At 39.3% G+C, this 17,917-nt stretch overlaps 1 protein-coding gene across 1 annotated transcript in view; it reads left to right on the top strand.

The window, feature by feature from the left end:
- Positions 1-1,090: 1,090 nt before the first annotated feature.
- SH3GLB1 (SH3 domain containing GRB2 like, endophilin B1) overlaps positions 1,091-17,917 on the top strand; it is a 46,640-nt gene continuing 29,813 nt past the window's right edge. Inside the window, exons 1-3 of the mRNA XM_005888426.3 lie at positions 1,091-1,475; positions 13,010-13,151; positions 16,203-16,331. Coding sequence (XP_005888488.1) covers positions 1,404-1,475; positions 13,010-13,151; positions 16,203-16,331 — 343 coding nt within the window. The 5' untranslated portion in view covers positions 1,091-1,403. The remainder of the gene's footprint in view (positions 1,476-13,009; positions 13,152-16,202; positions 16,332-17,917) is intronic.

The raw sequence follows: 17,917 nt of genomic DNA, 5'->3' as shown, positions 1-17,917 counted from the left end.
ACTACTGCTGTGATTGCTGTTTCAGTAAAACACTAAGCATGAATGTGAACTCATTTCATTGCCTGCTGGGCCTGCATTTTTCCAGCTCTAATGTAACACAAGGACACTGCGACACACACAAAAATAGCCTTTTCTTCGAAATACTAACGTCTCTGCCTCCGTTCTTGCACCTGTTTCAATCAGTTCAAGCATAGGCTGTATCCTTAAAGCTGCTTTAGAAGATACTTGGAATTGGAGGGTTTTGAACAGATTTCACATCATATTCCCATTAGTTATTAAAATTCACATCATATTCTCATTAGTTATTAACATTCTCCTCGCTAAATCGTTAAGCAGTATTCTATCTCACTCACCATCTTTATACTTCTTTGCGTCCTCCATCCTGCACTTGGTGTCTTGGGCGCCGTATTCTGCACCAAGTAGGCACCTAGTGTTGATTTTGTAGTCCAGCGTGTTCACGGTCATTCAGTCACAAAGCCCTTGTGGAAGCACACAGAAACAGAACTGGCCCCGGGGATGGGAGTTGTCCCTGAAAGCTGTCGAGTAACCGAACTGAGAGCTTCCTGAGGGCAGGGACAATCTTGTTCAGCACGGTGTGTGCAGCACAGGATTCAGTTCTGGTACAAGATGGATAGTTGATAATGCTGAATAAATGAAAAATAGGTTCGGTGGGAACATTTAACTTCAACTCTATTCTGCAAACGTTCGCCGCGTGCCATCCAGGCGTCAGGGAAACAGTAGGGCGCGGGTGCTTCAAGATGACAGGGAACTGTTGGTTCTAATTTCACATACTGTAATTCTATGCTACAGTTTCCATATTTTCTCTTAAAACAAAACGGGGAGTTTGGGTTCTCTCTGCTCGCGGTTCCCAGGGGCTTAAGCACAAACACTGAGCGCCACAGCCTCTGGGAGGCGCGCCCCTAGCAACGAACGCGACCCTCCCCCCAGCGGAACTGGCGCTCCGGGAGCGTTCAGCCGCTCAGCCGCGGCGCTCCTGAAGGGGTCGCTGTTCCCGCGATAACCTCTATAAAGGCCCCGCCCCGAGGCCCGCTCTCGCTTCCTCGGTTGGGGACCCGGCCCTGAAAGGCCAGGACGCTGCTCTGTGTCTCGCAAGCCCACCGCGAAGCCCGCCGACGTTAGCGGCATCTCTCCAGGCGGCACAGGCCCTGGGTCTCGGCCGCTGCCGCCCGGACGCGCGGCCGGCTTCGAGGCGGTTGTTCTCTCCCCTCGCCCCACCCTCTCTCTCCCCTTCACGGAAACGACAGCTGCGGCGGCGAGGCTGGCGCCGCCTCCCTCCACCTACCACGTCTGCCCCGCCACTCTTGCCCGGCGCCCCAGCCCGGCCGCGGCGCCTCCATCTCCCCGCTAGGTCAGCCGGCTGCTCCGTCCGGCTGACGCCCAGGATGAACATCATGGACTTCAACGTGAAGAAGCTGGCGGCCGACGCGGGCACCTTCCTCAGTCGTGCAGTGCAGGTACCGCGGCGGGAAGAAGGGGTGGCGACGCCCAGGAGGGATAGGGAGGGGTCGCCCGAGACAGCCGCGCCCTCTGCACCCGGCTTCGCCGACCGCCCGTCTGGCCTGCCGCGGCCGGAGGCCCGGGTGATGGGCGCGGCCTTGTGCCCCTCTGGGCCTGGCGGCCGTTTTCCTCACGCTTCTTGCCCAACTGCCGCTGCCGGGGAAGCGAGGCGGAGTGGGCACAGGGCCCGGAGCTTCCTCCCTTCTCTGGAGGACACCTTGAGTTCGGCTTCGGGCCGAGGCACAGCACCGCCGGCCTTTCTGACCCCACGGCGCCGCTGCTCCTGTGCCCTCCCTCCCCGGGCGGGCGGAGGCTTTGCGAGTCCGCGGGGTAGTAGAGACCATTCTTGCACCACCCCCACTTTTTCATTTCGTCTCCCTCTCTCCTCGCCAAGTCCAAGAAGGAAGTTTCCTTTTCCTGCCCCTCAACCCAGGGAGCTGCCAACGCAGTTCCCTGCCGTCCTCTCACCCTGAGAGGAAGGTTCCCGGTCCTGGCTGTCCGTGGCAGAAATGGAGATCGCCACTTGGCGTCCAGACTGCCAGAGCCACAGAGCTTGGGGGGTTTCCCACTCACTTTCGAAATGGGAAGCGCTGACCGTAGGGCAGGGAGCAAGAAGAAGATTCATGTTGTGCTTATAGTCACAGGGACATTTTTCAAGTAACACTTTAAGGGGGAAAGTTGACTGTCTCATCGTATTCAGAAATAAAGGAAGTGTCGGTTCTAGGGAACTTGGACAGTTTTCTACAGTCATCACCCACATTATGCCAACTAAGTTAAATCTACGAACAGATGTAAATTTCACCACAACACGGGTTATAAACAGTCTGGTGTTTTAAGTTAATGACAGTCACAGTAGCAACAAGATTCTCTTTTGTAAAGAAAAAACAAAAATAGTTTTCTTATGTAACATGCCAAGTTGAAATGTAAATCATGTGTATTGCATTATTACTTTCCTTGTCCCCTTTACTCCAGTTTTATTCACATAGTTAATCTTACATTGCACCGTTTTTGGCAAAGAATGGTAGAACTAGAGCAGGGTAATGGCTGCCTATATTGTGAGCTTTTGGTGTTGTTTTAGTGCTGATTCCCTGTGATTCTAGGTGCTGAATGCAGATTTAGCACTGCTTAATCCCACTCTTTTCAATACAGCTAGAGGACTTTCCTGGCAGTCCACTGGCTAAAACAACATGCTTCCATTGCAGGGGGCACAGGTTAGATCCCTGATCAGGGAACTAAGATCCCACACGCCCCAGCAGCCATAAATACATACATACATACATATTTTTTTAGATATGTTTTCAGGTACATAATCCGAACTTCTTAAATAGGACATATATATTACAAATTGATTTAAATAATTGATAGACTCGATTTTTAAAATCTGGCAAAGCTCTCAAGATGTACTTTCCAAATGAGTTTCAGTTACTTGTTTCAGATTTTCTAGGAAGAAGTTTTAAAATCCTAATCTGATAGTTATCAAATAATTTTCAGCCTTAAATACTTAAGTGCTTACTGCATGCCTGTGTGTCACTACCATTTTGGACACTAGTGTTTCATAATCAACATAATGTCTGCGCTCCTGGAGCTTACTGTCTAACAGGAAAAAACAAACTAGTACATGCATCAGGCGGTGATGTAGAAAAAGGCCAAAAGGTATAGGTTAAGGGCGGGGGTAGTGGTTGTTGCCGGGATGGTAAGGGCAAGCCTTTCTAATAGGTTCAAATGCAAAAAGACCTCAAGAAAGTGACAGATCAGGCAGAGGTAGCAAGTGGAGAATCTGAGGTTGCAGGGATATTAGGGAGACTAGTTAAGGAGCTGTGGCCATAGGACAGGCAAAAGGTGATAGAACGTAAATAAGAATGATAGCAGGGGAGGTTCAAAACCTAACCAGTATTGCATATTATATTGACTCTGAAGTATGAGAGAAAGATGAGTCAAGGATGACTCTGAGGTTTTGGCTTGAGCCACTTACTAAGGGAAAAATATCAGGAGGAGCAGGCTCCTTTGATACATCTTTTTATGTTAAGTCTGTGTCTGTTAGAGATACATTTTTAAATATTTGTAAACTATCATGTCTGAGAATTGCTTTAAAATGTTTCAGAAGAAGGAAGGGTGGGTAGTTGAAACAACATTGGCAAACGGTTCATACTGGGTTATGGGTTCATGAGATGTTATTATACTATTATACTTCCATGTTTGACGTTTTCTGCAATTTTTTAAAATATGTAAGGAAATAAAGATGGTTCCAAAGTGTAATGTGCAATTTGGAGTGCTGTGTGTAGTTTTCAACAAAACACTGCTTTCTCATTTTGGTAGTCAATAACTGAGTTCCTACTCTAAATTAAGTTGACATCAGTGTAGTGTCAAAGTGCCAGATTTAATGCTAAGAATAGTGTAAGAGCTAGGCCAGTTACTCAGTATAAGCAATAAGAACAGTCGGGATGGAATTTAGCTTTGATATTTCTAAATCTGTTTAAATCAAATTACACCTTAAGGAATAGGCCATTCTCTGGTTAGACAACTGCCATATTCTTTCATTTTACTTACAGATTCTAACTTAAAAATTAAACATGTTCCCTATTTTAAAACATAAAATCAGACTATTTAAGTATATAAATGAGTCCCATCTTTCAACTCTCACTCTTTTAAAATATGTTTATATACATTAGTACTTTAAAAAGTAAGGTAAATGTATAAATGAATAGGGGTATATCATTCCTTAACAGTCTGGGTGTTTTTGTTGTTCGTAATGCCTTCAATAGAATACAAAAGGATCGGGTAATTTATCCTTGGTAAAGTATCTTGAAAGCCATTAAAATCCTATCTTTTCAGTCCAGATTCCTTAATTGAGAATTAAATACTTCCTTCCAGCCTTGTCTTTTCTCTCCTCATGTAAAACACTGTATTTCCATCAAATTATTTTTTAATTTCAAAAAATCTTGTACTTTTCTAACTCTAGATTTTTGTTCATACAGTTAAATTCATCTTGAATGCTCTCCACTCCCTTTCTGTAACCTTTCCTTCCCTCAGAATACAACTTGAAGTCCATCTTAGACCGCAAGAACTTGATGTGAATACCTTTGGCAATTCCTGTGTCATTCTTAAATTTTGTATGATCGTGTGGCATTTTTCTTCTAATGAATTATTATGTAGGGTCTCTAACATGTCTAAAATGTTGTTACTCTATGGCTTTCATGTCATTAATAAGATCGTATGACCTAAGGAATCAACTCTGCCATCTTCTTCCCCTCTCACAGTATCCAGCATGATTTTTGTGTTCTTTTTTGGTTTTAATTTTTATGTCATTTTAGCCAAGCAAATAGTAGCTATATGCAAAGTTTACTCTTTGAATCATTTAACATGTTAAATAATTGTTTTCATTAGTATTTTTCTATCATTATATATGCTGATGTTGGGGTTGATTTAATGGCAATCTAAAATATTAAACTCATTAATTGAACCTATATTTATTGAGTACCTCCTTAGTACTTGATATTGAAGAATACAAAGATGAATGACACCCCAGTTACTGCCCTCAAGGACTTCATAATCTACTCTCAATTTGTCATAATTATTCTTTGTAGTAAATTTCCATTTTGTAGATTTTTGTTCTTCATTTGATAAATCTTTCAAGTGGGTACATTTTTAATTCAGAATTGATACTGAAGCAAAAAATTTTGCTAACCATCCTTAAATGATATATATTCTTTATATCTGTATAATATTTTCATACTAAATTACTAAAGGAAGAGAGTTCATTTTCTAACTTTTTTTAACTGCTAAGTTACACTATAAAATTGATGAACACTAGCTGTTTTCTGATAAGGCAAGTCTCTAAACTTTAGTTGTAGCTCTAACCTTTATCTTCCATCTGATTTAGCAAGCACAATAGTGTATCTAAGCTGGAGATATGAAGATAAATTCTGATGCTGGCCTCCACCAACTCCTGTCAAATCCTATGTGGAAGGAATTCCACTCTCTCTCATTCCACTTCTTTTTTTAATTAATTCTGAAATTCCATTTCTTTTTTTTTTAATTAATTAATTTATTTTAATTGGAGGCTAATTACTTTACAATATTGTAGTGGTTTTTGCCATACATTGACATGACTCGGCCATGGGTGTACATGTGTTCCCCATCCTGAACCCGCCTCCCATCTCCCTCCCCATCCCATCCCTCTGGGTCATCCCAGTACACTGGCCCTGAGCACCCCGTCTCATGCATAGAACCTGGACTGGCGATCTATTTCACATATGGTAATATACATGTTTCAATGCTGTTCTCTCAAATCATCCCACCCTCGCCTTCTCCCACAAAGTCCAAAAGTCTGTTCTTTACATCTGTGTCTCTTTTGCTGTCTCACATATATGGTCATCATTATCATCTTTCTGAATTCCATATATATGTGTTACATTTCTTTTATAGAATTTAAATTGCAGTAACTTTGCCGTGTCTCTGAAACTCTAATAATACAAAATGTATTCAAAGGCCATACATTTTCTCATTCTGTAAAAACTCTGCATGTTTAGTGTTACCCAAAACTGTGTTCACATGCTTTGGTGCTATTCTCACTAATTTAGTAAACAACTAGATAGAAGATGGTTTGTTAACCTGATATTAAAATAATTATGTATGAGCTTAAAACAGTAGTTCTCAGTCTCAGCTATACTTTCAGTCCAGTTAAATTAGAATCCTTGGGACTTGATTTGACATCAGTGTTTTTGAGAGCTCCCTTGATTCCAAAGAGCAGCCAAAATTAAGAACCAATTGAGAAGTATCTAGTTTCAGTTCAGTCGCTCAGTCATGTCCGACTGCAACCCCATGAATCGCAGCACGCCAGGCCTCCCTGTCCATCACCAACTCCCAGAGTTCACTCAGACTCACGTCCATTGAGTCAGTGATGCCATCCAGCCATCTCATCCTCCGTCGTCCCCTTCTCCTCCTGCCCCCAATCCCTCCCAGCATCAGAGTCTTTTCCAGTGAGTCAACTCTTCACATGAGGTGGCCAGAGTACTGGAGTTTCAGCTTTAGCATCATTCCTTCCAAAGAAATCCCAGGGCTGATCTCCTTCAGAATGGACTGGTTGGATCTCCTTGCAGTCCAAGGGACTCTCAAGAGTCTTCTCCAACACCACAGTTCAAAAGCATCAATTCTTCAGCGCTCAGCTTTCTTCACAGTCCAACTCTCACATCCATACATGACCACAGGAAAAACCATAGCCTTGACTAGACAGACCTTTGTTGGCAAAGTAATGTCTCTGCTATCTAGGTTGGTCATAACTTTCCTTCCAAGGAGTAAGCATCTTTTAATTTCATGGCTACAGTCACCATCTGCAGTGATTTTGGAGCCCCAAAAAATAAAGTCTGACACTGTTTGCACTGTTTCCCCATCTATTTCCCATGAAGTCATGGGACCGGATGCCATGATCTTAGTTTTCTGAATGTTGAGCTTTAAGCCAACTTTTTCACTCTTCACTTTCACTTTCATCAAGAGGCTTTTGAGTTCCTCTTCACTTTCTGCCATAAGGGTGGTGTCATCTGCATATCTGAGGTTATTGATATTTCTCCCAGCAATCTTGATTCCAGCTTGTGTTTCTTCCAGTCCAGCGTTTCTCATGATGTACTCTGCATATAAGTTAAATAAGCAGGATGACAATATACAACCTTGATGTACTACTTTTCCTATTGGAACCAGCCTGTTGTTCCATGTCCAGTTCTAACTGTTGCTTCCTGACCTGCATACAGATTTCTCAAGAGGCAGATCAGGTGGTCTGGTATTCCCATCTCTTTCAGAATTTTCCACAGTTTATTGTGATCCACACAGTCAAAGGCTTTGGCATAGTCAAGAAAGCAGAAATGGATGTTTTTCTGGAACTCTCTTGCTTTTTCCATGATCCAGCGGATGTTGGCAATTTGATCTCTGGTTCCTCTGCCTTTTCTAAAACCAGCTTGAACATCTGGAAGTTCACAGTTCACGTACTGCTGAAGCCTGGCTTGGAGAATTTTGAGCATTACTTTACTAGCGTTGGAGATGAGTGCAGTTGTGCGGTAGTTTGAGCATTCTTTGGCATTGCCTTTCTTTGGGATTGGAATGAAAACTGACCTTTCCCAGTCCTGTGGCCACTGCTGAGTTTTCCAAATTTGCGGGCATATTGAGTGCAGCACTTTCACAGCATCATCTTTCAGGATTTGAAATAGCTCCACTGAAATTCCATCACCTCCACTAGCTTTGTTCATAGTGATGCTTTCTAAGGCCCACTTGACTTCACATTCCAGGATGTCTGGCTCTAGGTGAGTGATCACACCATCATGATGATCTGGGTAGTGAAGATCTTTTTTGTACAGTTCTTCTGTGTATTCTTGCCACCTCTTCTTAATATCTAGTTTAGAGTTCACTAATACATCCAGAGTTTGTGTTATACATTTGCATCCAAGAACTTTAGATTTCTTTTACACAATTACTTTACCCAGAGAATTGATGGTTAGAGTTTATGTTAGTAGATGTCTTTGATCACACAGCGTTTTTACTTGTCCTTTTTTCTCTCTAGTAAATCCAAGCATAGAATCCAGGCTCCTTATTTCATACTATAGGCTATGTGTCTGTGCTAGTAAAGGAAGGATTACAGTACCTGGCATAATGTGGCTGACTCAAAGACAATCCTTTTCTTAAAGCAGTATTTAGAGAAAATATATAAAAAGAGAGGGTTGAACTTTCTTGAGTCATTGTACTGTGTTACTAATGAAATATTATGAAAGAATACCACATCACATTTTGTGATGTTTGGATTTCTATGATTTTTTTGCTTTCTCACTTTCACTGTAGCTTGTTTTTCACAGAAGCTTTTGATTATTAAATGGTACTGCTATACACTCATTGAAATATTAATACGTGTTTAAAATCAAGTGTGGTTTGCAATGAACAACTATCATCACTAATTGACTACAAAGTCAGAAATGATTTTGGACTTTAGGGATTTTGAAAATTGAAATTTTTAGGGTAAAATTTAAAATTTTTGATAATTAGGAAAGGGATCTTTCTTTAAAAAAAAAAAAAGTCTTGTCCTTCTGATAAAGATACCATCATAATTTGAATGCTGAAGCTCAAATAATTTGGCCACCTGATGAGAAGAGCCGACTCATTGGAAAAGACCCTGATACCGGGAAAGATTGAAGGCAAAAGAGGGCAACAGAGGGTGAGATAAATAAATAGCATCACTAATTCAATGGATATGAATCTGACCAAACTCTGAGAGATAGTGAAGGATAGGGAAGCCCAGCGTGCTGTAGTCCATGGGGTTGCAAAGAGTCCAACACAACTTAGCGACTGAACAACAGCAACAACAAGATCATAAAATCCTTCAGGGCAAGAACCATGTTATATGCTAAATATATATTTCACATACAGTAGAAGAAAAATATATGTATCCTCCATAAATATCTTGGATTAATAATTCTCCTTAATTTAGTTGATGTAACTCATCATTTTCTATAGTTTGTTCTTTAAAATGTTTTAGAGGAAATTTTATGTACTAAATACTGTACTGTTTTATTATTGTAATGTCATACCTTGTGATTAACAATGGAAAAAAAAATCCTTAAGTCCCCACAATGGTAAAAATTAAGGGAAATATGTCTTTTACAGTTGTACATTTAAATAATAAAATTTAAATTTTTTCAACTTAAATATGTGATGGCATTAGCAATGCTCTTATGTCCCTTTTCCTCCCCCTTATTTTATTTTTTAGCTAGAGTTAAACTAATCCTTAATTTGATTATTATTGAATATTATGTAAGAAGGAGAGGTAAGCTATAGGATACAGCTCACCAGAGTGCTATGAACAAAGAAACAAACAAGGAAGCACAGAATACGTTTAGGTAATGTGATAGAAAAATATCAGTTGCTTGAAATCAAGTATTTTACTGAGAGGGTAGCTCATAGTATAATAAGACTATGATTCAAACAGATATGAGATTAAATCCCAACTCTGACATTTTAGGGCAAAACTTTAAACCATTCTCAATTTCTTCACTTAATTTATGATTCTTACCTATGTAACAAGATTTTTTTTTTTTTGAGTACTTGATTCAAAATGCAGAGCAACTGTTTTTCACTCTCAGAAAAAAGCAAGTAAACATCAGAATTTATTGTTGGTAGTTAAATACATGGTCCTTCCCATAGAACTACTGTTTTCTAAACAGGCCTCCTATAATCAGACTGTCTCACTCATACTTAAGGGTTCCATAAATTCACTCAGTCCCTGGATCAAGAAACAATAGGACCCCCTGTGTTGGTCCTCTGTCCGCCATCTTTTTATCTTCGTATCCTTATTGTCAAATTATGTATGTACTTGTTAGTTGTCTTTCTTCTCTGTTAATATTTAAGTTTCCTTAGAGACAAAGCTTGTCTGTTTTCTAGCTGTTGAAACCCATGTGCTTAGAATAATGCCTAGCATATACCTGGGTGTTTAATAAATATTTGTTGGAAGAATGAAAGGAATGAACAAATACAATATTAGATATACCTGCTTACTAAGGAGCTAAGTGGAGAATTTTTTTCTACTGATAGATCATCCTTTATAAATGATGTTGCTTCATCTGGGAAATAATCTATTTAACCATGGGAGGCAGATTTCTAATATGTAAAATTTTAATGTATACCTTTGATAGGTCTGTTGCTTAGAATCTTCAGGGATCTATAAAAAACACCAGCATCTCTCTTAAGAATTAGATTGCGTCATTACCTAGCTGACCTTGGGGTCAGGGTTTTGATTTTTTCCAGTGCTTCTACTGTCCTCAGTTACAGTACGCTGCAACTGTAGGAGCCTAGGCAATTGCTTTGGAATTACGGTCTGCCCTGCTGTTCTCAGTTCCACCCAGGGGTTGGCTACAGGCCAGTCTTTAAAGACCTAAAGTTTTACAAAAGCTATTGCAGCTATTTCTAGGCCTTGAATAAGACCTTTAGTGAGGGTGTACCAGAAGTCTAAGAATAACATTCTGAAGGACCTTTGAGCTAAAAATGCTGACTGATAATCAGTTGAAATCTGTATTAGACCAAGAAGGATGCTGAAAGAAACAGATAATAAAATTCAGAAAAATGGAACTACAGAAGATATTTTAAGAAATGAGAGGGGGAAAAAGTGAACATTAAATTTTGTTATACAGAAATGTGTGCTGTGTGCTTAGTCGCTCAGTCAGGTCCAGCTCTGCAACGCCATGGACTGCAGCCCACCAGGCTTCTCTGTCCATGGGGATTCTCCAGGCAAGAATATTGGAGTGGGTTGCCATGCCCTCCTTCAGGGGATCTTCCCAACCCAGGGATCCAGCCCAGACCTCCCACATTGCAGGCACATTCTTTACTGTCTGAGCCACCAGAGAAGAGTCATGACTAATGAGTATAGTATTAGTGATAGTGATATACTTGTGTTTTGATGGAAAACCACATATTCTAGAGAAAAACTATTCATGATAAACAGCCTGAGTCATTGCTTCTAGTATTTAATTAAAAGTGTCCAGAAGTCTCCATAAAATCTACGCAGAAATACTTTTTACCTCTTTGTTATTATATGGGCATTGCTGCCTTTCCTCAGAAACAAATATACTCAAGATAATAAAAATTGATACATTGAGTCTATTTAACTACATTTTATGATCTTTAAAAAGATGCCTCTGTAGTATGAATTGGGCTTCCCTGATAGCTCAGTTGGTAAAGAATCCACCTGCAATGCAGGATGTTCCAAATGTTAATCCATAAATCAATTGCTGGAACACATCTTACGGAAACAAGTTAAATGATAGTTTCTCAGAACATCCCGTAGAAGCCTGTCTAACTAGATGTGGTTAAAATACCAATGATACAAAGCCACATTAAACATAATCAGATCCGATCAGTCGTGTCCAACTCTTTGTGACCCCATGAATCGCAGCACGCCAGGCCTCCCTGTCCATCACTAACTCCCAGAGTTCACTGAGACTCACGTCCATCGAGTCAGTGATGCCATCCAGCCATCTCATCCTCTGTCTTCCCCTTCTCCTCCTGCCCCAATCCCTCCCAGAATCAGAGTCTTTTCCAATGAGTCAACTCTTCGCATGAGGTGGCCAAAGTACTGGAGTTTCAGCTTTAGCATCATTCCTTCCAAAGAAATCCCAGGGCTGTTCTCCTTCAGAATGGACTGGTTGGATCTCCTTGCAGTCCAAGGCACTCTCAAGAGTCTTCTCCAACACCACAGTTCAAAAGCATCAATTCTTCAGCGCTCAGCTTTCTTCACAGTCCAACTCTCACATCCATACGTGACCACAGGAAAAACCATAGCCTTGACTAGACAAACCTTTGTTGGCAAAGTAATGTCTCTGCTTTTGAATATGCTATCTAGGTTGGTCATAACTTTTCTTCCAAGGAGTAAGTGTCTTTTAATTTCATGGCTGCAGTCACCATCTGCAGTGGTTTTGGAGCCCAGAAAAACAAAGTCTGACACTGTTTCCACTGTTTCCCTATCTATTTCCCATGAAGTGATGGGACCAGCTGCCATGATCTTTGTTTTCTGAATGTTGAGCTTTAAGCCAACTTTTTCACTCTCCACTTTCACTTTCATCAAGAGGCTTTTGAGTTCCTCTTCACTTTCTGCCATAAGGGTGGTGTAATAATAGCCCTTTTTAAATTCAAAATAATAATTACCAGGCACTGAACAAAGTGATGTACGTACATACCCTTACTTAAATTCTTAAAGCACTTTAAGATATGTATTGTGCCTCTTTTACAATGAAAGATACCTGAGGAAAAAAATATTCAAAAGCTTGCTTGAGTCACATAGTTAGCAGTACAGTCAGGATTTGATGGCACCCCACTCCAGCACTCTTGCCTGGAAAATCCCATGGACGGAGGAGCCTAGTAGGCTGCAGTCCATGGGGTCACGAAGAGTCGGACACGACTGAGCAACTTCACTTTCATTTTTCACTTTCATGCATTGGAGAAGGAAATGGCAACCCACTCCAGTGTTCTTGCCTGGAGAATCCCAGGGATGGCGGAGCGTGGTGGGCTGCTGTCTGTGGGGTAGCACAGAGTCGGACACGACTGAAGTGACTTAGCAGCAGCAGTAGCAGCAGGATTTGAATTCAGATCCAGCTGGCTCAAAAATGTTTACTCGTTATGATTGGTTATCCTACCTTTATATGTAAAAAATATTTATATTCTTTATTTATATACAAAATAGTATGGCAAATTTTCTATCATTCACACCATACATTTTAGCAGAACTGAGGATATGTATTAACTATGAGATATGATTTATCCTAAGTGCCTTAGGGTTATCATATCCTAAGAGGTATGGATATATTACCAGAGGGGCAAAAAACAGCCTTCATATGCAACAGTTTAAGAACAATTATTTGTATGTCCAGGATTGTTTGGATTTGAGTTTTATTTTTAATTACTGATATAGATTCCTAAAGTGTATTTGGGGTATATTTAATTTTTTTTATTATACAATCAATAACAGTTCACAGAAGAAAAGCTTGGCCAGGCAGAGAAGACAGAATTGGATGCTCACTTAGAGAACCTCCTTAGCAAAGCTGAATGTACCAAAATATGGACAGAAAAAATAATGAAACAAACTGAAGTGTTATTGCAGCCAAATCCAAGTAAGAAACTTTTTACCTTTTGTCTACATTATTGACTAATCTTATTAAAAGATACTGTTAATAGGTTTTTTAATGTGTTTTTTAAGAAGTTTTAATGGCTATTGGGAAACATTTTCCAGTTATGGCTTTGAGGTCTATGTTATTTTGTATGTGTGTTTTTGGTAAAGAGGGTGATAAACACTTCATTGGGTATCCTCTAAGAAATTGAGAGATAACGTTTTTAAGGCCTTTGGAGAATCCTATTGAAATTCCAGGCAGCAGCTTTGGAATTTTAAGAGTTATGAAAGCCTGTGAGATAATCCTCCTTCCTCATCCAGGGGAGAACTACCCCTATATAATTAAGGGAAAATTACATAGAAACTTAAGCAGTTACCAACTATTAATGTTTAAGTTTTATGTTTTTACACAAGTTACTCCATTTGATTTTCAGACATCTCCATAAGACTTTTCAGATCACCTAACTCAATAACCTGGCAAATAAGATGCACAATGATTGTTTTAGTTGAAACTCACAAGTTAGCATTTTGTTCAATGTAGCATAACTAATTAAAAGTAGAACTTGAACTAGAACCAGGTATATTGACGGGGAGCTTTACAGATCAAAACTAAAGGACAAAATCAACAGCAACAGTTCCTGCCTTCCTTTTCCCTTTCCCCAGTGTTATTGTGACCATGTCGTGAAATGCCATAAACTTTCTTTCAGATACTACCTCCAAGCTTTAAACTTTCTGCTGTTATATAAACCTCAAGCACTATATTGCTCAGACTCTTTGCGACTCCATGGACTGCCCACTAGGCTCCTCTATCCATGGAATTTCCCTGCAAGTATACTGGAGTGGATTGCCATCTCCCTCTCCAGGGCATATTCCAGACCCAGGGAATGAACTCACATCTCCTGCATTGCAGGTGGATTCTATAATGCGGAGCCACTGGGGAAGCCCAAGCACTATACTAAATATTAATACTGTGCCATTTTAATTAAATTGTGGTGACTTTAAAGTAGTCCTTTTACTCTTTGAGGCCTATTGTCTTTAGACACTGTGTGTTATTATATCTTCCTCATTTAAGGCTGCTACTGCTAAGTTGCGTCAGTCGTGTCCAACTCTGTGCGACCCCATAGACGGCAGCCCACCAGGCTCCATGGCACCTAGAAAAAAAACGAAAGCAGTAGACGTTTTTCCTCTTGTTTTTTGCTCTAGCCATAGTTCCTCCAATACATAGTCTATCCTACAGCATGTTTTTGTGGTTGGCAAATAATGTCACCAACAGTGTTGGAAAGGATGTCAGTAGAAAGAATTACTGTAGCTCACATAATTTTATTTCAGTGTTTAGTAACAGTTGTTTTTGTGTTTTATTTTGTGCTCTCATTATAAAGTTACACAGATTTTCAGTGGTTAGACTGAATCTTTTTTTTGTAAGCCCTGTTATTTTTAGTGTATGATTTTCCAGAACCTAGGATTTTTCAGAAGCGTACATTGCATTATAGTGGAATTGCCTGCATTTCTTGTTAAGATTTTATTAGGACTTTTTGATACCCTAAATGAAATGTTTATTTAAAATACACCAGTTTTTTTTTTTTTAAACTGAATGAAATCAACATGGGATTTGGCTTTAAACTTTTGACCAAGTGGGTAAACAGGTGGCAAAGATATGAATCACTCTCACAGTCAGAAAAGGAAATTCTCAGATTTCGTTAACATTTTCTAAGGGGTTTTGTTTTCAACTGACTCATTTTGGTTTTAACTAATTTAAAGGTTTTTAAATTCTTACTTAAAAACTCTTCTGATGCTGCACCAGAGTCTACCACAAATCCAAGTATTGTTCCAACAGCATATTTTGTTTATTAAAATGAACACTTTTGCCAATTTCTGAAGTGTTTCTGTTACTGGTTCAACTTATTTTTGAAATTTTCAGTGCACTGTGTGAAACTTGTGGAGGAATTATGTGAGGTGCTTAGAAGGAACCTATGTAACTTCTTTTGGGATCATAATTTTAATTTATATTTAAGCATTTTTTTCTGGAAACTTTTACTTTCTTATTTGTCTCTGAAATATCTCACTGTGGTAGCAATGTAAATGTGAATTTCTTAAATATGATAACCAAGAGTTTACTCAGATTTTAATGATTTTTTTTTCTTTTCATTTATGATAACTCCTATTACTGCTCTTAACCTTTTGTGTTTTAAACTTATTTTTAATGATAAAATCTTTTGAATGAATACATGCTCAGATATTTATATACTTTAAACATAATTAAATAAAATTAAGCCAAAAAATCATATTGCTGATCTCTGTAGACTATTCTAAGTCTGGACTATTCCACTCCTTAAACTCCCAATATTTAACCTCTAAGAGGGAAATTGAGCATATAAGCAAACTAAAGCACAGTAACAGTGGCAGAAGTATACAACTCTTCAATTTCTCTAGGGACCTTATATCCATATTTTTATAGCTGGAAATCCCTGATTTTAAAATTGTAAACACATATTCAAAAAGTAAAAGTTAGACACTATATGAATGGGTCTAAGGCAGCTTCACTAGATATGAAGTGAGTACCAGCCCTTTCTGAAACTTAAAATCCCTTAAAATATTTATAATACTCTTGAAAAATGAAAGTGTTAGTCACTCAGTCATGTTTGACTCTCTGCAACCCTGTGGATTATAGCCCGCCAGGCTTCTCTATCCATGGGATTGCCCAGGCAAGAGTACTGGAGTGGGTTGCCATTTCCTTCTCCAGGGGATCTTCCTGACCTAGGAATTGAACCCAGGTTTACTGCATTGTAAGCAGATTCTTTACTGTCTGAGCTACCAGGGAAATGCACTTCATTTTAAAATGTTTTTGTGCCAAGATATTTTATCATATTTTTAAAATGTAAGTTTCTTAGAGTTATATAATATTCTAAAACGCAAATGAAAAAGTATATATTAAGATACGTACTTGAAAGCATACTAATTTCTTATTTATTTTACAAAGTGATAAATGGCTAGCAGGGGAACAAGAGTCTTTCAAATAGCTTTTTGAAATCATTGGTAATTTAAACTTTTTTTCTAGATGCCAGGATAGAAGAATTTGTTTATGAGAAACTGGATAGAAAAGCTCCAAGTCGTATAAACAACCCAGAACTTTTGGGACAATATATGATTGATGCAGGGACTGAGTTTGGCCCTGGAACAGCATATGGTAAGTGAAAGGCAAATGTCTGCTAAGAGATATCTTTACTTTTAGATCTTTACTTACTTAGAGACATCATTAACATTTACCTAGTATTAGTAGAATCAGTTTTAACTTCAAATATTTTGTGTTAAAATTTTAGATGAAGTGATAAACATAACCACCAAATATATACAGTATGACTTAATATATTTAAGCATATATTCTGAGAATTCACATTATCTTTTTAGGTCTAAATAGGTATTCCCATTGAATCTTACAACTCCTTTGTTATACTTCTTGAGATATATTGCAGTTTCTGTTTGTGTCTCCTCGAGTTGATTTTTCTTTTTAAAGCTTTCCTGAGAACTTATTTCTATAATGTGCATGGCACAAACTAAGTGTTTGAACTAGTGCTTGTATTACACAAGTAATGTCAATACCACAAAAATGTTAACAGTGGTTATATCTGAATGCTTGTTAAGACTTCTGCGAGAAATTGGTCTTTATTTGGATTGTGAAACGATAGGTAAATTAAGTGATTTTCTACATACATAGTCCTGATTTATGCATGCATGTGTGCTGAGTCACTTCAGTCGTATCTGACTCTGTGCGACCCTATAGACCGTAGCCCACCAGACTCCTCTGTCCATAGAATTCTCCAGATGAGAATACCCCAGTGGGCCGCCAAGCTCTCCTCCAGGGGATCTTCCTGACTCAGGAATAGAACCTGTCTCACGTCTCCTGCATTGGCAGGCAGGTTCTTTACCACTAGCACCTCCTGGGAAAGCCACCTGATTTATAATAGCACATAAATTCTGAGACTAAATGAACTTAGTTTCAGTAGTCCTTATGTCAGAAGGACCTGAGTAATGAATGCTGGTAATCCATTAACTAGCTTGTAGATATACAACTTTGAAACTTTTTTACACTGTGTTCTTCAAAATACAGTTCTTTCAGAAGTCTGAAAATGCTTTAAATTTCTGTAGTTTTACTTCTAAATTTTAACTGTAAATTTCAGGAAAACTTTATATATTGATCAGATTTGTAATTGCCTTCTTATGCCAAACTCAGTTAGGTGCAGGGGTCATAAAGGTACATGAATGACCCAGCTGTTTCCTTCACCAAGCTGAAGGTCTAGTAGAGCAAAAACATTCAAAAGCCTTCTAAATTTTTTTCTTTTTTAACCTGCTTAACCTGTTTATACCTCTAATAATTCCACTGAATGTACCCTGATTATTGGAATTGGGCTTTGTGAATCTATTAGTAATTAATAATAGCTAGCAATTGAAACGGAGAAGGCAATGGCACCCCACTCCAGTACTCTTGCCTGGAAAATCCCATGGGCCGAGGAGCCTGGTAGGCTGCAGTCCATGGGGTCTCGAAGAGTCAGACACGACTGAGCGACTTAACTTTCACTTTTCACTTTCATGCATTGGAGAAGGAAATGGCAACCCATTCCAGTGTTCTTGCCTGGAGAATCCCAAGGACGGGGGAGCCTGGTTGGCTGCTGTCTATGGAGTCGCACAGAGTTGGACACGACTGAAGCAACTTAGCAGCAGCAGCAGCAGCAATTGAATACTCCAGGAATTGGGCTAAGCACTGTATAAATATTA

This window comes from Bos mutus, chromosome 3 (genome assembly GCF_027580195.1).
Source record: "Bos mutus isolate GX-2022 chromosome 3, NWIPB_WYAK_1.1, whole genome shotgun sequence".
In the NCBI taxonomy this organism is placed as follows: Eukaryota; Metazoa; Chordata; class Mammalia; order Artiodactyla; family Bovidae; genus Bos; species Bos mutus.
Note: the sequence above shows the minus strand (reverse complement) of the source record. Positions and strands in the feature narration are given on the sequence as shown.